The 21587-nt window shown below is 39.3% G+C and overlaps 1 protein-coding gene across 2 annotated transcripts in view; it reads right to left on the bottom strand.

The window, feature by feature from the left end:
* pak5 (p21 protein (Cdc42/Rac)-activated kinase 5) overlaps positions 1-17354 on the bottom strand; it is a 71327-nt gene extending 53973 nt beyond the window's left edge. Inside the window, exon 1 of one of the 2 annotated variants that reach the window (XM_061747078.1) lies at positions 17020-17354. In XM_061747078.1, the coding sequence (XP_061603062.1) occupies positions 17020-17127 (108 nt within the window). In that variant the 5' untranslated portion in view covers positions 17128-17354. Of the gene's footprint in view, positions 1-5448; positions 5683-17019 lie in introns of those variants that run through there. The other variant, XM_061747079.1, reaches the window with a different exon arrangement.
* Between the last annotated feature and the right edge of the window lie 4233 nt (positions 17355-21587).

Raw genomic sequence — 21587 nt, 5'->3', positions numbered from 1 at the left:
GCAGACATCCTGAAGTACATGTAGAAGTGACTGCGGTGCAGAGAAGCTCAAAATTTTGTGGCATGGCGAGATTTAACCTTCAAATTGTTTTTTAATTTTGTGCCGTTAATTCAGTTAACTTTTAGCGTGCAAGGACCTTAACGAACATCTCTCAGACAGACTTCAAACCGAAGTGGCCGAGAGCAGGTTCCACTGGTTTTACTTGGCTGGTCAGTCTCTGCTCTTCAAAGCAGCTTTTCCTCTGCCCCCCTCATCCACCCATCACATCCCACTCCAGCAAATTAGTGAGCTCATAGTGATGGGGTTTTAGTTATCTAACATGAAGGAACATAAGCCACAACCTGAGCAACTGAACCGTAAACGTGAAGGTCTGAACATCACCGTGGGACAAAACCGAACTTGTTTGGACAACTTGGCTGAATGTTTGTTCATCTGGGGGGAGCGGGTGTACGTGGGTGCTGATAGAGGTCCGTCTGATTGAGACTGATCTGTGAGTTGGCGAATAACCAACTCTAAAGCTGAGGACACACCTCGCCCGCTGTCGGCCGACTGCTGTGTCGCCTCGCGTCGCCTGTGTCGGGCTTGGTCCGGCTGGGTCGGGCTCAAAAAAGAAGCACTAGACACACCGCAAAGACGACACCCAATGGCCGACTAGCACGTACGTTCTGCGCAGTCTGCGTTTCAATTTGCTGCGATGTTTTCGGAGAAGAGCCGCCGGTCTGGGGCGCAGCAGCAGCTCAGATCGCCAGGTCAACCTGCCGTCGTCCCGGGGAGAAACCTGCAGCTCTGTGGAGAATTACCACTGGCTGAAATAAATCACTTAGGAAGATAAATGTTGGTTTAATAGATGAAATCTAACAGTTGTAGCTACGCCTGTTAAGAAATTTGCTCCGAAAATTTCGGGATTTCTGCCCGCCGGCTCCGGAGCTGATTTATGGTTCCACGTTAAATCGATGCAGAGCCTACGGCGTAGGCTACGGCGTACGGCGCACGTCGCCGCGTAACCTACGCCGTAGGCTCTGCGTTGGTGTAACGCAGAACCATAAATCAGCCTTTATTCTGGCGAGGTTTGAAAAAGACTTCGTAACAACGGGAAAGCGAGTGATTATATACATTCACTGAGTGAATATTATGAAAGTAAAATATATATTTCTCGCTAGAAATGTAATCAAAACGCATTTTTATGCAGAAACTAACTCAAAATATTGATTTTATTCACAAAAAAATAAGAAATGTCCGCCATGTTTTTTTTTTTATTCAGTCCGCAAATGACGACGAAAAGCATTCTGGGAACAGCCAATCACAGAGTGAGCCGTTTGACCGACCGCCGACACCGATTCGACATGTCGAATCGGCTGAAAAGCTCCCGACGGGCGCCCGACCTGTGGCGACGTGCGGGACACACCGGGAAAACTAGGTCGACAGACGTGCACCGACGCTCATCAACAGCCCGACGGCCGAAAGTCGGCTTGGTGTGTCAGGGCCTTAAGATGTTTATACCGAAAATGAACATTTAAGAGTTGATCATGAGTGTGAAAGTGATTAAAAGTATGAATGCATTGCTTCGTATTGGATGAAAACAAGTAAATCTGTCTATTTCTGCAGCTTTTTACGACGTCAGTGTTTTAAAGGTCCCATATTATGCGATTACGATATCTATGTTCATCAAGCGCCACAACAGAGTCGCTTGGCTGTGATTGCCGCCCAGATCTTCTGTTTGTGTGTGTGCTCGGTGGGCACTATGTTTGGCCTTTTTTTTTTGGCCACTCACTTTGCTATCGTTGGTTTCCTTCCTAAACCAATCAGACTCGTTACTGACAGTCACAGGCCACTTTGACAGAGACGATTAGGGGATGTTTCTTTACCAATGCTGACTCCATGTGAGGATGAATGCATGGGCTGGATTGAATGCGCTTGGGGTTTAGCCCGACAGCCTGAAAGCTGGGTATACTGTATCACATTTTAAGTCCGTTTTGGACCTTCAAAAGTCAGGAAAAGCTTAATATGGCACCTTTTATAAAGAAATAATACAGCGTCAGTATTTATAGAAGTATAGTGTTGAATTTGATTGGCAAGCCACATTTACGTCTACAATATAGTTTTTCTAGTCTTGCTGACCACTTAAAGTGATTTTACACTACACGCTCCAGCTGCTCACAGTCATCCAGCATTTTCTTAAAGCACACAGTTTTTCCTTTTAGTTTATAGACTACTTTTTCTATATCATACAGATAAAGCCACAAATCCTGATGGATGTGATATAGGCATTGTGGGGCTGAGTCGTTTAAATCTGAGCAAAAAAAGGTTGTTTTTAGTTTTTATTTGTCTGTATAAATACACGTTTAAACAGAAACAAGGAGTACTCTTGTACAGGAGAAGAACATTGATTAAAAGTAAAATAGGCACAGATTTGATGTGGAAAATAATAACAATGATACTCTCTGTAAGCAGTTAGAAAGCTAACGCGATCAGGAAAGCTGGGAAATAATATGCCAACTACAATGGATCTCAAATACATGGAGGGAGTTCTGCTGGAAAAGTATAACAAGATTTTTTATCACACCCATTCAAAAAAGATATCGGGGCAGCGGGGATGCCTGTTGGAGACTATGTGGGTCTCAAGGAGCTAACCACTTCCATATTTTTTTGGACTGCCAAGCTATAAGACCTTTTTGGAAGGAGATACAGATGCATGTGGAAAATATATTTAATGTGAACATGCCATTGAATTGTGAAACGTTATTTTTGGGAGACATAATGTTCAAAACGTGGAATGGAAAAGACAGAAAACTGCTGACTATACTGTTGGCAGCCAGTAAGAAATGTGTTATAAGGAAATGGTTAAAAGTGCAACCCCCGGAAATCAATTCATTCCTTCACACAATCAGTATTAGAAATTAATTTTGAGTTAAGCTCCAATTTGTATTTATTAAATGACACACTGGATCTTCAGTTAGACCGGAAAAAAAGCAGGATATTAATTATGATCACATACTTCACTAAGAAATGCATACTTTTACTTTGGAAAGATGATTCCCCTCCAACTATCAAGTTTTTTTTGGATCAAATTTCAGTTTTTTTACCATTGGAAAAATTAACTTTGGAAAAATACAACCGTGGTCATATTTTTCAAGAATTTTGGTTCCCATTATTTTCAAAACTGGAGATTTTTTCCAAAGGGGACCAATGAGTATCTCTATTTTTGAACTTGTGCCGTATATGTATGTATGTTTGTATGTATGTATGGATATATATATATAGTTTGATATCGCTGTTGCTGCCATTATATATTTTATTTATTTATTTATTTATTTTTGTAATATTTATTTAATTTTGTTCTCCCTTAATGTATGTTTTTCTTTTTCTTTTTTTTTTACCCTAGGGTAATTATGGGGAGGGTAGGAATGTGGGTAGAATAGAAATCGTGAATATGAAAATGGGAATTATGAAAATTATTGTGAAATAAAAAGATATTTAAAAAAAAAAAAAAGTAGAACCCCCCCCACTATCGACGACTGGATTGGGATCATCTACGAGATCTATGTTATGGAGAAGATCTCTTCCTCCCTCAAGGTTGAGAAAGAAAACTTTTATAAGATCTGGTCCAAATGGACTGAGTATGTGAAACCAATCACATCTGATTTCATGTGAACAATTTTTTTATGTGATGTAATTTGTGTTATTTATTTATTATGTGTTTTTAATCTTTCTGTTAGTGTTTCCAATTACTCTTCATAAAAAATGCCTGCAGGACAGTAAGGACAGAATCATTTAAGTTTAAAGATTGAATGTATAAATGTGTAAGATGGAATACTGCTGTTCTAAATAAAAAGAAAATTTCATAAAAAAGAAAGCTAACGCGATAGTCTCCCACATAAAGGAGTGTAGGATTCACACAGGGCGGATGTAGTTTGCAATCCGGCCACACGAGGATACTACAGGTCCAGCCACTGAACGGCTGCACACGAGTGTGAAGCAGCAGAAGCTGATTGAGCAGCATAGCAACTACTGTCGTGCGTTCCAGAGGATTAGGAGTTACTCCGCAGCTTCTCATCAAGAAATTGGGAAGCACTGTAAATCCGCTATAAAACTGCAGTGTTTGAAGACTGGCACATGATGTCAAGTCTCTCTCTCTCTTTTTTTTTTCTTTCTGTTTAAAATTCAGAGCCTTAACATCCTTCCAAAAAGCCCACACTCAGTAACTGAGGGATGGTTGCCCGCCGGGGCAGTTTGAGCTGCCCTGGCGGAGTACGGCCCCCCCGACGCTGAAAGCCAACCCTCCCCTGCTGACTGAGTCTCTCGGGCCCCTCTGAGAGGTGATCTGCAGCGTGCGACAGTGAATGGCAGCTGCGACGAGAGGACAAAGTGAGAAAGCAGCAGAGGAGGAGGAACAGGGTGGAGGAAGGAATGAGGGAAGTCGAAATCAATGCCATCCACTTCAGCTCAGCGCCAGGAAAGACAGATGCTCCCTCTATTTGTGCGAGGGTGCACGCCTGCACAGACACACATCAATCAGGAGTTATTTTCCTTCCAGTCTATTTCTGCTTTGAACAATTTAATCCCAAATCAATGTAAGTTGAGTGCAATTCGCAGTGAGTCAAAATCAAATTAAACCTGAGATTAAATGCATATTGATCACAACATCCAACTTTAGTTTCTGCCAATTAACAAGTGCAATGACATCCAGAGGATGTGCATGACGGCTTAGAGCAGAAATGTCGTTTGGCAGATGTGGAGCAAAGAAAAAAAACGTACTTTACAAGCGCATCTGTGCAGAAGACGGTCGGTTCTAGATTTGCACCGTATCTAAATTCTTCTCCTGACCTCCTCTCATCCTCATTCTGGACAGCATCGCATCTGTTGAGCTTTCCCCAAGATCATTAACATCGTAATAAAACCGTGTTCCCAAATTAGCAACTCCCTGTGTTCACATGCCAGGACCACAATATTCCACTTCCTTATTCAATAAAGACGAGGCTTCGCCTTCTCATCCCTCCAGCAAGGACTGGGTGACCCTGTAAATTCAGAAGCACTCTCTCCACGGGCTTCGTTTCTAAATGTACACACGGAGCATAGCGGCAGAAATATCCGCCGTGCCGTGCTGAAGGCACAAATTTACCGCCTTTCATAAAAACACAAGAAAACAACATGCAATCAGTGCAGCCGTATTTCATGAAATGTCAAAGTTAGGTGATAGAAATTCAGCAGAAACAGACTCAAGTTTAAAATGTAATCAAATATGTGCTTTTTAAACACTTGCAATGATATTAACAATGATAATAAGTGACAGGATATGAGCTTAGTGTAGCAGCTATAGTGTGACTATCACTGTGTGGTCTGATGTGTTTGCAATAAAAGCCTGGAGCTGCTGCTGGTGAGCACTGAGACCTGTTGCTCAGACAAGTATGCACCAGCGTGCACCAGAAACAAAGTGTTGGAGCACCCCACCTGTAACTGCTTATGAACCGCCTGTGCCTGGGGTCTTAACACCGCTGCCTTCTCAGTCTTCATCGCTCCGGCCGGCCGCCTCGCCTCCAGCTTCCACTGCTGAGCCTCGCTGCTTTACTGTCAACCCCCTGAACCTCCTGCACACTTCAGCTCCCGATTCTGCCACTCCTGGAACTCCCCACCCCACCGTAGCGGGTCACCCTACCCAGCTGCCCCTGCACACGGGGCTGAGCGTGTGGCTCGGCAGCCGCTGAAACCATCTTCTGATGGACCCGATGATCGAGTTTCTCCCACTCTGTCACCTGCCGGCATGCCGGTGAGGGGGGGGCAGCTGCTGTCAGTGGTTTTTACAGCAGTGGCAGATATCACCCTGCATGTCGTGCTTAATTTACACATACTGCGTTGACTATGCTGTTTTGAGCTTTGTGCAGCGGTCTTGTTGGCGTCTGACCCGGATTTTTATTTCAATTAGGGATGGGCGGTATGGACTAAAAAATGTATCACGATAATTTCTGGCATTTATCCCGATAACGATAAAAATGACGATAAAAAAAAATACCAATTCAACTCCATCTTTTTAACTATAAATGTATCTCACTCTTAGATCCGCCATGTTTGTTACACAAAAATGTCATCAACGGGAATTTATCCTTCTCTCTCTCTCTCTCTCTCTCTCTCTCTCTCTCTCTCTCTCTCTCTCCCTCTCTCCCTCTCTCCCTCTCTCCCTCTCTCTCTCTCTCTCTCTCTCTCTCTCTCTCTCCCTCTCTCTCTCCCTCTCTCCCTCCCTCCCTCCCTCCCTCCCTTCCTTCCTTCCTTCCTTCCTTCCTTCCTTCACGTTGTGCGTGGATTTAACACAGAACCATAAATCAGTTTTACACAAAAACGTCATCAACGGGAATTTATCGTTTTTACCGTGAGATACAAATTCTTACCGTGGGGAATTTTTTGGACGGTATATCGTGAACGGTAAAATATCACCCATTCCTAATTTCAATTTAATTTATTTATTCCGTATCATGGAAATGGTAGTTCACATACATTCCATTCCATGATCGAAAAGGGGGGCGAGAAGAAGAAAGCCTTATATTACAAGCCCCTTTCTCAAAAATATAAAATACATATGAGGATGGTCTGTCCGTCTGTTCAACAGTCGCTACCAAAAAAAAAAATAATGAAAAAAAACAAAACAAAAAAAAAAAAAAAAATAAGAAAACATACACAATAACTCACCAACAACACCAAAAACAACAAAAGATATTTTACCCGTTAAATTCATATTGTCTGATTATGTTGTCTTTATACAATTTCTTGAACTGGTGAATATTTTTACAATCCTTTAAATCAATTGTTAAAGGAGCATGAGGCTCCTTTTAAGAAATGAGACTCTCTAGCGCCACCCTTCACCACGACGGCCGTTGGGGGTACTGTAGCCAACAGTGAAGCCGGCACGGGAGAACGGGGAGAACGTGCATGCAGCGTCATGTGACGTCACATCCGCCGCCCAGCGCGGGAAATTTGGGCCCGAATTGCAGCACATTTTGCAGCACACAGCCTGTTCAAGGCAAAGGAGAGATACACTAGAGGGCTCATTCTTTTTGGTTTGGAACGCTTCATCTGACATTATTACTAGAATACTTACGAAGTATACAAATTTTTTTCATAAATCCTGCCTCAATCCTGCCTCATGCTCCTTTAAGGAGTTCCATAATTTGACACAACACATACTGAAATACACATTTGTTTTAAAGTAGTTCTTGCAAACGGATGTTTAAAATCAAATTTCCTCCTATGGTCCTTATTTTCTGAACTAAACACAAAAAAACGTTGTATATTTTCAGGCAATATTCTTCCTTTTGCCTTGAACATAACTAATAAAGTCTGTAACTCAACAATATCTTTAAGTTTAATTAATTTATTAAATTAATAGTTAAATGCACACCATCAAAAGATAAGAGTTCAGCATCATGTAAGTTATGGACAACATTTACTTTGTTAAGTAACATCTCCTGAAAATGTATGTGGAAGCTTTCTGGTTTGCATTCCTGATGTGATGTAAGTCCAGATATTTTCAGTGCTGCTATAAAGGGTTTAGCAACAGCGAGCTGGACAGCAGCCGAAAATATCTCCTCCTCTCTACCTACACTGCCTACGGTGAATGTAAACCTGCAGCTCAACAAAAAAACTTACATGCATAGAGTGTCAGTACTGTAAACAGGGGAGGAGGATAACAAAACGGGCCGATTGCTTCTTGAATAACAGCGTACATCATTGATTGACACCATGCCTGTGTAGAAGTCTGAGGGCGGATTTGATCCCCAAGTCTTCAGACAGAAAGTGCCAGCCAGCTGGGATTGCTGGATCCTTTGGTGGCCACATGAGCCAGTTTGTTCCACCTCTAAGCGCCTTTGTAGTACCTCCCCGTGCTGGGGGAAATGCACAGAAGAGGAACAGCGTGATATTTCGTTTTACAGTTGTACAGATTCTATGTCAAAAGACGATCTAGAAAGGGCGAGTGTGACGATTGGCTGCAGATTTTATGCAGAGGATGAAAAGGAATCGACACATCGTGGCTCGTTGTTAAGAGCTCCCAGTGTGGAAATACGGGCAAAAACACAAATAACCAGAAAGCCAAATATGCTCCGGAAAGAGTTAAACAAATCACAGTGATAGAATCAAGCTGGATCAGATTTTATTACGCAATCTCAGTGCGAAAATGGCTGTAACTTTAAGCCGTCTTTTTAAAGTGCTATGTACCAAATTTACTCTTATGCAAACAAACCCCACTACAATCTAAAGGGATCATTAGAATTGTGTTACTTAGACATATGCAGCCACATTAACTATAAAGCTGTCTCTAGCTCTTTGGGGGGAAACAAATAGAACAAATAAAGCCATTAAAGAGAAAGATCAAACTTCAAACATGCACATGTTCTTACTTTAATCCCTCTTTCATGCCCAACAGTAGTGTACTGTATCATTAAATGTGAGCATCCCCCTGAGCTGGTTTTGGTCTTCAGTTAAGGCCTTTTACTGTATATACTGTTTGTACAACACTTTGTTATTACTGCTTGCTACTTTATTTTAACCTGATATTTTATTTTGTACATTTACATTATCTATCTATCTATCTATTAGGCCTGTGTTGAAAAAAATCGATTTCCCAATTCCAAATTGATTCTCATATTAATTCCTAAAAATCGATTCATATGTCTAAAGATCGATTTTTTTTTTTTTTTTTTTTTTTTTTTTTTTTCTTTTATTTATTTATGTATTCTTTTTTTTCATCATTACATTACAACTTTTGGTTATTTTTTTGTTTATCCCCAAAAAAGGAATGTTTTGTTGGACACGAGAATAACCGGTGCCATGTTTTTGCTTTTAAATATGTTTAAAGGTATGAAAACATTAAAGTGTTAGGTAATAATTGCATAAATTGTCTATATTTCATTACTTTATATACTCTCTTGGGGTTACATTTGCAAAAAATGCTAAAAACCAAATTCTCAAAAATTAAAAACCAAAATAGACCAAAAATGGAACAAATAAAAATTGAATGTGGGAAAAAATAAAACCGATTTCATCCGTCTCTGTTTCCTCCCTGGATCTGTTTGGTAATTCTGCCCCACATAATGTTTCTGAAAGCAGTTCTATCAGCATTCTGGGAGCTTATTGGTCCTTACAGCATCATTAGCTGCCAATACTTGCTGTTTAATCTCAATATAACACTAGTAGTAATATGTTGCATAACTACAGTCATATAATTCATGCAACAGCTCAAAAAACAGTTTTAATAACACTAACCCAAATCAATATTGGATCGAATCAAATCTTGATAATCGATTCTGAATCTTAAGAATCGGAATCAAATCGATTCTTGACATTTGAATCGATCTCCAGCCCTACTATCTATCTATCTATCTATCTATCTATCTATCTATCTATCTATCTATCTATCTATCTATCTATCTATCTATCTATCTATCTATTTCATGTACCTTTTGGTTTGCATTGATGGTTAATATAAACGAAAAAACTGCATGAAAACAAAGATCCTCCACTGCTTTCACTGAGAACCTGCACTCAGTAAAACTGCTGTTTATGGCTTTTACAACAATGACAAGCGGGCCACAAGTGCTCTAGGTGGCATTTAGCTTTATGTTCTTTGGATTTACTCCCATGTCTTTACCCAGATTATTACTGCGTTTCAGTCTGAGTTGGCAAAGCTTTAACCCTGAGGGTCGAACCTTTCCTCCGTCACTGGATTAGCATGTAAACATCAAAGAGACAGTTTAGCGTCCTTAAAATTGGGTTATATGAGGTACTTTGTCCACAGTTGGTTCATTATCTGCTGCGGATCATGGCTGGGTGCTCCCGTTTTGAAGAGACAGGAAGACGAGCACAAAAAGCTCCATGTGCTACTGTAAATTAGTTCAGCAAAATGTGACTCGGCACTTAACCTAAAAAAAAAAAAAAAAAAAAGGCTACAAGAAAAATCCATTTTGGGTTTGTATTAACTTCAGTTCCCCGTCCGAGAGGGCTGATTGATGCTACATGAACCGGGGAATATAATACTGCCGCATGGCTGAAGTAACACGAGCAACTAGGAACAAACTGATAGCATTAGCGAGCTAATGCCTGTCAATGCATCACTATACATCAAAGTAAGGTGCTACTTCAGCTACATAGCATTCCCCAGTTTGAGTCTGTCAGGACCAGAGATGTCTTCAGTATTCACATTCATTACTCAGGTAGAAGTATAGATACTAGAGTTTAAAAATAGAAGTATCAACTCAAGTTTTTTACTCAAGTAAAAGTATAAAAGTACTGGTTTCAAAACTACTTAAAGTATAAAAGTAAAAGTAATTTAAGGGGGAAAAAGGCCATTAAGGACAAAAGCCATTGAAAATGAATGCATCTTAGTATAATGCAAATATATTAAAGAAGCATATATGTGTACTATTGAGCATTAACATGTGTTTCAGAGAGCAGGAGATATGATGACTAGTTGCCTATAAGTATTGTAATGGTGCAAAAAGTCAAACTTCAGAGGCATGTTATCATTTATCCTAACCTTTATTGGAATGTACGTCCAAGTTTAGTTGCAGGAATCTGAGGGAACGGATGTAAGAACAAAACTGGACAAGAACATCTGAAACAACACCAACCAAATTCACTCTATCCGGATGGAGCAATTTAACTGGATAGTTTTTTTTTTAAAGGCCGAAATGAAATAGAGTAACGAGGCTGTTTTTAAAATGTAAGGAGTAAAAAGTACAGATAATTGCATGAAAATGTAAGGAGTAAAAGTAAAAAGTCGTCTGAAAAATAATTACTCCAGTGAAGTATAGATAACCAAAATTTCTACTTAAGTAATGCCCCTTTTGCACTGGTACCACCTCAGCTCGGTTCTACCCGTTTTGCCCTTTTGCACTAGGGCTGAGACGGGTAGAGCCACTCCAAGCTGATACTTTTTTCTGTAACAATTTCAGCGAGGTTCTATAGACGAATCCGGCGAAACCCGGAAGTCGAGCGGCCGCCATTACTGCGGTGGCGGCTCCGCTCCTCCGCTCCAGCCCATAGACATATATACGTATGGATCTATTACTCCGCTCCCTGCCAGGCTCTCTTAATGTATTTGTATCATCGGAACACTCCTGTCCCGTCACGTGCATTTGTTTTGATAGTGAATGAAGAAGGGATGGACTTTAAAAACTACTTTTCTGTTTCACCAAGTGAACAGACGGAACGCAAAAAAAGATGTTAAACTGCTGGAAAGGAACTGGAATTTACCTGGATACCTTAAAAAGGAAGCCAGGGAGCGGTATATGGAGAAAATAATGATTATTAACGGTTTGGGTTCATATGAAATCACAAAGAATGGAGCTCCGATGAGGATTTACTGCCGCAGTTCTGCACAACCCACGTCTTACTACCTTGTTTAGTGTTTGGCAGCTGCTTTGGTAAATGTTTGACTCGCCATGTGTTTCAATAAATTAGTATAATAGTACAACATACAGTACATCTTTTTTATTACTCTTACTTCTCTTTTCTTTTTTTTTTATGCTGAAGAGGCGTGAGCAATATTTTTCTTTTCCTCGTGAGATTATTTTTTTCTTCTGCAGCTACAAATAGAGTTAATATTTTTTCCTCAACAAACTAGTTTTATCTGCAGATTGGGGTTATGTATGTATGTATTCTGTATCATCCGGAGCTGAGATAGTTCTGCCCTTCAATTAGAGACCTGTAATTGCGTTTTTTTTCGTCATCGGACGCCAGGCGATCAATAAAATATTCTTGGATACCTAAAATTAAACAAAACATAAACAGGTAATATTTAATTGTGCAGACGTGCCTCGTAAGGAGAGGAGGTGGAGAGAGCTATATTACAGTGTTTAATCATACACTCCCTTATCTCCCTATTCCTCTATTCTTTCCTGCTTATCGCTCAAACAAATCATTATTTATAAATTAACATCAGCATTAATTTAAGATACCTTCATTATTTATGGAAGGCCACTGTCTAACATCATCAATCCAGCTATAATGATGCTGTAGAGCGTCAGGTTACAATAACAGCGCTGCGGTGGCAGATTGACACCTGCCACCGCAGCAATGGCGCCGCCGCAAGATGGCGGCGCACACAAACCGGTCGCCGGATTCGTGTATACGGGGCTGAGCAGGGACTATTTCCGATGTCACCACCCTCCGTGCCACTGATTGGTCGGGGGGCGGGGACGTCACCACCCTCCGCGCCTCTGATTGGTCGGGGGGCGGGGCCGTCAGACGTTTGAATCAGGAAGCGGCTCGCGGCGATTTTATTATAAAGCGCATAACGTCTGTTTGGTGATCCAACTCTGAGGTGCAGATGTTCATAAACCTGGTGGCTGTCGAGAGAATTAAAAAAGGGATGTAGACGGGCTGTTTTACTCTCAGCCGCTCCCGGCTCCAGCTGATTTCTCATCAGCGCCGACATGAACAAAGCGGTTGCGCAATCGAGTACGTCACAGCAGCTTCACCCCAACCTGCCCACTTCTCACCTGGCTGTGGAAAAACAAACGGGTAGAGGCGGGTAAAGGCGTGATGAGCCGAGTCGGGCCGACTAAGTCCTAGTGCAAAAGTGCCATAAGGTAACGAAGTATTTGTACTTTGTTACTTGACACCTCTGGTCAGGACCAAGATGCAACACGGGCCTCACATTAATAATAGCCGCTGCAAAAGCCAATGAATGCAACACGTTAACACGCAGGTAGACAACATGGCAAACGCAAACACTTGTGCAACATGAAATTTAGTTTTGCACAATGCATTTCCTCACACACCACCCAAACACTTCACCTTCTTAGAGTGAAAGCTTTTAGAGCCCAATGTTTAAAGCATGGAAAGTGCACGGTGTTAGCACCATAGCAACGTTAGCTTAGGCTTCTGGATTAACACGAGACCTGAGGGCTGCTGCAGGAGAAGGAGAATAGATTCAAAGAGAATAGAGGCAAAGCTTTAAACTATACCAATGCCCAGGAGAGATGATCAGTGTGACAACAAGGTTACGAGCTTCGTGAATAAACAATGAACGTGCGAGCCGGAGGGGGGTGGTTCTTTCTGACCACGAGGACCCCTAACTGCTCAAAACACGCACGATCATAAGAAAATACCTACACAACACACGCTCATAGAGGTCAGAACGCCCATGCCGTTTCACTGCACTTTGTCCCTGTGTGCGTGTCCGTGGGGACAGCTCAGTGGGGCTAGGCAGAGCTGGGGGAGACTGCCAAACAGAGGAAACCTTCTGTCAATCAAGTGTCACGGCAACCAGGGGAGAGGGATATCAGGCCATGGGTGAGGCACTATAAATAGCCCAGCCCACCTTGTTAGTCAGGGTCACGCACACATGCTGACGTACATTCACTTCCTGGAAACCTACCCTGGAGCTCGCCGTGACCACCACACACTACATGATAACTACCCTGGTGAAATCGAGCCTTTGCCTGCGTCTAATGAGCTTTGAATTCACAAGTACATGTGCTTGTGTAAAGGCTGACACACAAATACAACAAAATACACATACTGTCATTACAAGTATCATTTAAAGTAAAACAGATGATTCATGACAAAAAAAAAAGGCTTTTGTAACTTATGCCACAAGTGTACGTTATCAACAGAGTTTCCTTCATCTGCTTGTTCCAAATAGTACACTGACTCACACAAGATTCACACATTTAGTCATTTGTATTGTTGGCATGCATGATGTGAATGATAATAATGAAAATTCCCTTGAACTGACCCTGACCTACACCTACAGTACAATTGAGAGTTGCTGTTGCTTTTTAAAGTAAAAAAAATTAAAAAGGCAGATTTTAGCAACAGTGCTGTGCTGACTTCTATCCGGTCCAGAGAACTCATGGCTGCAAACACCTACTAGTTTTCAGTGTACTTGCCCACAAGTTACATATTTCTGTGCATCTCAGATATTTTAAATCCATTTTGTTTTCCGAGTTCAGTCACCTCTGTGGAAGAATGGATGCGAGTCTGAAATAAATGTTTGGGGCGACTATTTATATATATATTAATTATACTGTGAAGAGCCAAGCAAATAAAATGTACCCTGATCTCCAAAAGGCATCAAACTAAGGAATCATTTATATATTTCAAGTTGATAAAGTTTTTACAGTCCTATACTTAGGAGAATCTTTTCCACCTTTCATTTAGGGGTAATATTTGTTGCAAGAGGCTTTTCTGTGAGATTTTTGGTCTTTTCGTCTGCACTGCTCTTAGGGCTGGGCGATATGGACCAAAAGTCATATCTCGAGATTTTCTAGCTGGATGGCGATACTCGATATATATCGATATTTTTTCTGTGACATAATTGGGGTTTCCCCCAAAGCATTATACCATAGCATCTCTGTTAGCTTCATTTCTTTCTGAGGCAAACCCTTAAAAAAACAGTCAGTTTTAATACAAAGCCTTGTGCCAAATGTCACACAGGTACCTTTATTAACAGAGGTCTGCACAATATCAAAATGTATAAAACAAATGAAATAAAAATAAACTGCCTGCATATATAGAATAAAAATGCTTCTTGAATAAATAAAAGAAATATCCCTTCCCTGCATAACAATTAAATTAAAATACACTGTGCAATTAATACAATGTAGACAGTAACAGGCAAAGCATTTGTGCAAATCTCAAATAAAACATTCAAGTCAATTTGTCACAAAATAAGCTATATCAAAATCATAAAAAAAAAATATTATTATTATTTTTTTTTTTAATTGATATAAACGATATTGTCTCGTACCATATCGCGTTTGAAAATATATCGATATATATTAAAATCTCGATATATCGCCCAGTCCTAACTGCTCTTTTTGAGTCTTTGCCTTGATGTAGGTTGTAGACTGTAAGAAGCATCCTGAAACGTTCAGCTTACACCACTGAAGGTGTGTGTTTGAGATCTTTATTTCCACTCCCTCTTCTACCAGTAAAACATGAAAAAAAATAAAAAATGGATTGCACCACTGGCTACAACACAAGCCAAAAGCATGATATTGCCACTCCCATGCATAACAGTCGTCTGAGAGCCGTTGTTCTCATAACATTCCTGACCGTTATCTGTTAGCCAATTTCTTTGGTTACTGCTGCAAAACAAAATGTATTCCAACTTCATCAGGACACAACTATCGCCTCTGAAGTGCACCAGGATTTTAAAGTTATTAACTTGATAGTTCTGACACTCAATTGAATTGTGAGGATGCAGGAAAGTTTTTGAACACTCGTTTATGAAAGCGCTTGCTGAGGAGGCGGGGCTGCAGGATGTAACGCACAGATCACCCTGAAGATCTTTTATAGTCAAACATATTTATTTCCCTTTGCAGCGGTCACTTACTAAAGGTTTTTCATTATTCAAGTCTGTATGTTGACCTCCAGCACCTCCTATTAAACAAAATGATCTAAGGAGAGAAGTAGCTACCTCAAAAAACGTAAAGCTCTTAAAGCCTGTATGAGGCAACCTGAGGCAGATATTTAAAAGATGGATTTGATTGTCAGGACTCATTTACCCCGCCTAACCTACATCACTCTAACCTTATGATAAGAAGCTCTAAGAAGCTGAATGTAGCATGAAACTTTGGTAAAAGTCATCATAGAGACTATTGCAAGCCACCAGAGGTGTCAAAAGTATTCACATTCATTACTCAGGTAGAAGTATAGATACTAGAGTTTAAAAATACTCCTAGAAGTTGAAGTATCAACTCAAGTTTTTTACTCAAGTAAAAGTATAAAAGTACTGGTTTAAAAACTACTTAAAGTATAAAAGTAAAAGTAATGTAAGGGGTAAAAAGCCATTAAGGACAAAAGCCATTGTAAATGAATGCATCTTAGTATAATGCAAATATATTAAAGAACCATATATGTGTACTATTGAGCATTAACATGTGTTTCAGAGAGCAGCAGATATGATGACTAGTTGCCTATAAGTATTGTTATGGTGCAAAAAGTCAAACTTCAGAGGCATGTTATGTTTTATCCTAACCTTTATTGGAATGTACATCCAAGTTTAGTTGCAGGAATCTGAAGGCAACGGATGTAACAAAACTGGACAAGAACATCTGAAACAACCAAATTCACTCTATCCGGATGGAGCAATTTAACTGGATAGTTTTTTTTTTTAAAGGCCGAAATGAAATAGAGTAACAAGGCTGTTTTTAAATGTAAGGAGTAAAAAGTACAGATAATTGCGTGAAAATGTAAGGAGTAAAAGTAAAAAGTCGTCTGAAAAATAATTACTCCAGTGAAGTATAGATAACCAAAATTTCTACTTAAGTAAGGTTACGAAGTATTTGTACTTTGTTACTTGACACCTCTGCAAGCCACTCCTTTCCTTTTTTCTCCTGCTTAAAATGTTGAAATGTACGTTTCATCATTACCGTTATGCCTTTGTCAATCACTTTGCCCTCATTAACTTTTATTTGCGTACAATATCACATGCGTCAACATGTTTCATCCTGTACACTTCAGCCTTTAAGTCATTTTGGAGGAAAATGGAGAGGAGAAGATGAAGATGGGAATTAAAGGGTTCTTCCGACACATGCAAACCCTTTATAACCTATTTTCTATTGAGTGGTGATCTCCATCAGAGCAGAATCAGCTGCCATGGCAACATGCAATTCACATCTCAGCACCCCATAATCATCATTATCATCATCATCATCCTCATCATCGTTAATGGTGCTCTGTAGCAGAGGGACAAACAGAAGGGAGCAATGCCACTGCGGTTAGTCTCGGATGTTCTACGGAGGGTCATGCGAATGAAAGAAAAGAAGAGAGGAGATGGGGTCTAAGGAAAGACCTTGCACGGCGCGGCGGTGTGTTTATGCCATGTGCGGAGTCATTCTCTTGTGATTGTCTCCGTTCCTGCTGACACGCCCCCTCCACCTGGGAGCATGGCAGCAGGCAGCAGGAGAGCGATGTGGGAGCAAAACAGCTGAGTTGTGACTATGTGAGGGCAACCACTAAAAAAAAAAAAAGGGGGGGGGAAAGGAGGGGAGACTGAAGGCATAAGGGAAGGAAAAGTCATACTTTGGGCAACGGCGTTCGGATGACTGGACTTTCTTGGGAGATATCTGCGAAGAGAGCAAGAGAATTATTTTCTTGTTTCCCCCTCTTCAGAGATATCTCCTGTGGCATATTGATGTCCCCTTTTACAGAACTTTCCCTTTTCACATTTACGTTCAATGAATCAAGAACTTTTTATGAGCTTTTAGTCAGAGATAGGGATGGGCGGTATGGACTAAAAAATGTATCACGATAATTTCTGGCATTTATCCCGATAACGATAAAAAAATACTAATACAAAAAGTGTCATCAACGGGAATGATTTCTTTCTTTCTTTCTTTCTTTCTTTCTTTCTTTCTTTCTTTCTTTCTTTCTTTCAGGCTCATTTCTTTCTTCTTTCCTTCTTTCTTTCTTTCTTTCTTTCCTTCTTTCTTTCTTTCTTTCTGGCTCATTTCTTTCTTTCTTTCTTTCTTTCTTTCTTTCTTTCTTTCTTTCTTTCTTTCTTTCTTTCTTTCTTTCAGGCTCATTTCTTTCTTCTTTCTTTCTTTCTTTCTTTCTTTCTTTCTTTCTTTCTTTCTTTCTTTCAGGCTCCTTTCTTTCTCTTTCCTTCTTTCTTTCTTTCTTTCTTTCTTTCTTTCTGTCTCTTTCTTTTCTTTCTTTCTTTCTTTCTTTCTTTCTTTCTTTCTTCTTTCAGGCTCATTTCTTTCTTTCTTTCCTTCTTTCTTTCTTTCTTTCTGGCTCATTTCTTTCTTCTTTCTTTCTTTCTGTCTCTTTCTTTCTTTCTTTCTTTCCTTCTTTCAGGCTCATTTCTTTCTTTCTTTCTTTCAGGCTAATTTCTTTCTTTCTTTCTTTCTTTCAGGCTCATTTCTTTCTTTCTTTCCTTCTTTCTTTCTTTCTTTCTTTCTTTCTGGCTCATTTCTTTCTTTCTTTCTTCTTTCTTTCTTTCTTTCTTCTTTCTTTCTTTCTTTCTTTCTCTTTCTTTCTTTCTTTCTTTCTTTCTCTTTCTTTCTTTCTTTTCTTTCAGGCTCATTTCTTTCTTTCTTTCCTTCTTTCTTTCTTTCTTTCTTTCTTTCTTTCTGGCTCATTTCTTTCTTTCTTTCTTTCTTTCTTTCTTTCTTTCTTTCCTTCTTTCTGGCTCATTTCTTTCTTTCTTTCCTTCTTCTTTCTTCTTTCTGGCTCATTTTCTTTCTTTCTTTCTTTCTTTCTGTCTCTTTCTTTCTTTCTTTCTTTCCTTCTTTCAGGCTCATTCTTTCTTTCTTTCTTTCAGGCTATTTCTTTCTTTCTTTCTTTCAGGCTCATTTCTTTCTTTCTTTCCTTCTTTCTTTCTTTCTTTCTTTCTGGCTCATTTCTTTCTTTCTTTCTTTCTTTCTTTCTTTCTTTCTTTCTCTTTCTTTCTTTCTTTCTTCTTTCTCTTTCTTTCTTTCTTCTTTCAGCTCATTTCTTTCTTTCTTTCCTTCTTTCTTTCTTTCTTTCCTTCTTTCTGGCTCATTTCTTTCTTTCTTTCCTTCTTTCTTTCTTTCTTTCTTTCTGGCTCATTTCTTTCTTTCTTTCTTTCTTTCTTTCTTTCTTTCTTTCTTTCTTTCTTTCTCTTTCTTTCTTTCTTTCTTTCTTTCTCTTTCTTTCTTTCTTTCTTTCAGGCTCATTTCTTTCTTTCTTTCCTTCTTTCTTTCTTCTTTCCTTCTTCTGGCTCATTTCTTTCTTTCTTTCTGTCTCTTTCTTTCTTTCTTTCTGGCTCATTCTTTCTTTCTTTCTTCTTTCTTTCTTTCTTTCTTTCTTTCTTTCTTTCTTTCTTTCTTTCTTTCTTTCTTTCTTTTCTTCTTTCTCTTTCTTTCTCTTTCTTTCTTTCTTTCTTTCAGGCTCATTTCTTTCTTTCTTTCCTTCTTTCTTTCTTTCTTTCTTTCTGGCTCATTTCTTTCTTTCTTTCTTTCTTTCTTTCTTTCTTTCTTTCTTTCTTTCCTTCTTTCAGGCTCATTTCTTTCTTTCTTTCTTTCAGGCTCATTTCTTTCTTTCTTTCCTTCTTTCTTTCTTTCTTTCTTTCTTTCCTTCTTTCTTTCAGGCTCATTTCTTTCTTTCCTTCTTTCTTTCAGGCTCATTTCTTTCTTTCCTTCTTTCTTTCAGGCTCATTTTCTTCTTTCCTTCCTTCCTTCCTTCCTTCCTTCCTTCCTTCCTTCCTTCCTTCCTTCCTTCCTTCCTTCCTTCCTTCCTTCCTTCCTTCCTTCCTTCCTTCCTTCCTTCCTTCCTTCCTTCCTTCCTTCTTCCTTCCTTCCTTCCTTCCTTCTTTCTTTCTTTCTTTCTTTCTTTCTTTCTTTCTTTCTTTCTTTCTTTCAGGCTCATTTCTTTCTTTCTTTCTTTCTTTCTTTCTTTCTTTCTTTCTTTCTTTCTTTCTTTCTTTCTTTCTTTCTTTCTTTCTTTCTTTCTTTCTTTTCTCATTTCCTCAATTTATCGTTTTTACCGTGAGATGACAAATTCGTACCGTGGGGAATTTTTTTGACGGTTTATCGTGAAACGGTAAAATATCGCCCATTCCTAGTCAGAGATAAGAAAAGTTTCTGGAATAAGTGTTATTAACTAAATATTAAGGCCAGCAGTGGTACATGCAGGTGTTGCTTTGCAAGACACACGGCAAGTGGTCCAAAATGTTAACGCTAAAGAGCACAGGCCTCTGTCGGGTCAGAATGTGGATCACACATACGGTGTGATGGCACCACGCACTTTACAGCAAAAGAGATATAAGTGCACGCTTGCACTGTGCAAGAGAAGGCCTTCAAATACAAAATAATTGACTGTTCGGCTACAACCCAGACACCTGCGCATTTTCTAAAGTGCTTCATGCTTCAGTTTAGAAAATGTCCAGGTGTGAAGAGAGAGAGCTATAATTTGCTACTGATCATTTTCAGTGGATTGAACACGTGGAAAGTGTGGGGGGGTGGGAGAACTGATGAACAACAACACATCAGAGGAGACACTCAGAAGAGGTTACACAGCAGCCACAAAGTCGACTACAGAGGAAACATCTGCGTGCAGTTTCCTTTCTGACAAACATGAGACTATTCAGGGAAAATATTAATTCAGAATAAGACATTTAAGCCATAATAAACAACTTTGGGTGAGAAATGGTAAAACAGACTTCAGGAACAAACAAAACTGTTGACACTAAAAGGTGGATTCATGTTTGAGAAAAGAAAACCATCATGTGTCATGGCCTCCGGCCTGGTCTTTGCCCAATATTGTACTTCTTTGCCTCAAATTAGGTCTGCTGGAGCTTTAAACTCCACGAGGACCCTTGACTAGCCAGTGTTTGGCTGACTGGTGTATCTTTGACGAGATCTCGGCCAGAACAGAGGCCAAGGATTGTTTGTGGTCTGCCATTAAAAAGAAGCGCTAATTATGCATAAATGTGGCCATGTGTATAGTTTCAGCTGATGGGGTACATACATTTTCAGATGAGAACAGCATTTATCCTAAATCAAACTCTGGTGTTGATCGCAAATGTTGCTACAACCCTTTAAACTGCTGAAATTTAGCTAAAACTAATATGGCATAGCACAAATGACTAATTCCTGCCAGGTTACCAGAACCAAGAGTTACCAGTCACTTGGCTGGGAAAAGGATGGTAGCAAGTAGGGATGGGCGGTATGGACTAAAACATTTATCAAGATAATTTCTGGCCTTTATCCCGATAACGATATAAATGACGATAAAAGATATACCAATTCAACTCCACCTTTGTAACTATAAATATATCACCACATTCAGTCTTTGGAGCCCCCAAAACACTGCTCTAAAAGATACTAAATGTTACTAAACTACACCAATTAAATTTAATTAATAAAAACCAATTAAATTAGTTACACCTGTACTGCAAAACTGGAATGACTCCTCGCTCTCAGATCCGCCTTTCTTTTTCTTTTTCTTTCTTTCTTCTTTCTTTCTTTCTTTCTTTCTTTCTTTCTTTCTTTCTTTCTTTCTTTCTTTCTTTCTTTCTTTCTTTCTTTCTTTCTTTCTTCTTTCTGGCTCATTTCTTTCTTTCTTCTTTCTTTCTTTCTTTCTTTCTTTCTTTCTTTCTTTCTTTCTTCTTTCTGCTCATTTCTTTCTTTCTTTCTGCTCATTTCTTTCTTTCTTTCCTTTCTTACTTTCTGACTCATTTCTTTCTTTCTTTCTTTCTTTCTGACCTCATTTCTTTCTTTCTGACTCATTTCTTTCTTTCTTTCTTTCTTTCTTTCTTTCTTTCTTTCTTTCTTTCTTTCTGACTCATTTCTTTCTTTCTTTCTTTCTTTCTGGCTCATTTCTTTCTTTCTTTCTGGCTCATTTCTTTCTTTCTTTCTTTCTTTCTTTCTGACTCATTTCTTTCTTTCTTTCTTTCTGACTCATTTCTTTCTTTCTTTCTTACTTTCTTTCTTACTTTCTGACTCATTTCTTTCTTTCTGGCTCATTCTTTCTTTCTTCTTTCTTTCTTTCTTTCTTTCTTTCTTTCTTTCTTTCTTTCTTTCTGACTCATTTCTTTCTTTCTTTCTGACTCATTTTCTTTCTTTCTTTCTGACTCATTTCTTTCTTTCTTTCTTTCTGGCTCATTTCTTTCTTTATTTCTTTCT

This window comes from Cololabis saira, chromosome 18 (assembly GCF_033807715.1).
Source record: "Cololabis saira isolate AMF1-May2022 chromosome 18, fColSai1.1, whole genome shotgun sequence".
Taxonomy (NCBI): domain Eukaryota; kingdom Metazoa; phylum Chordata; class Actinopteri; order Beloniformes; family Belonidae; genus Cololabis; species Cololabis saira.
The sequence above is the reverse complement of the archived record's forward strand: the minus strand, read 5'-3'. Positions and strand labels throughout refer to the sequence as shown.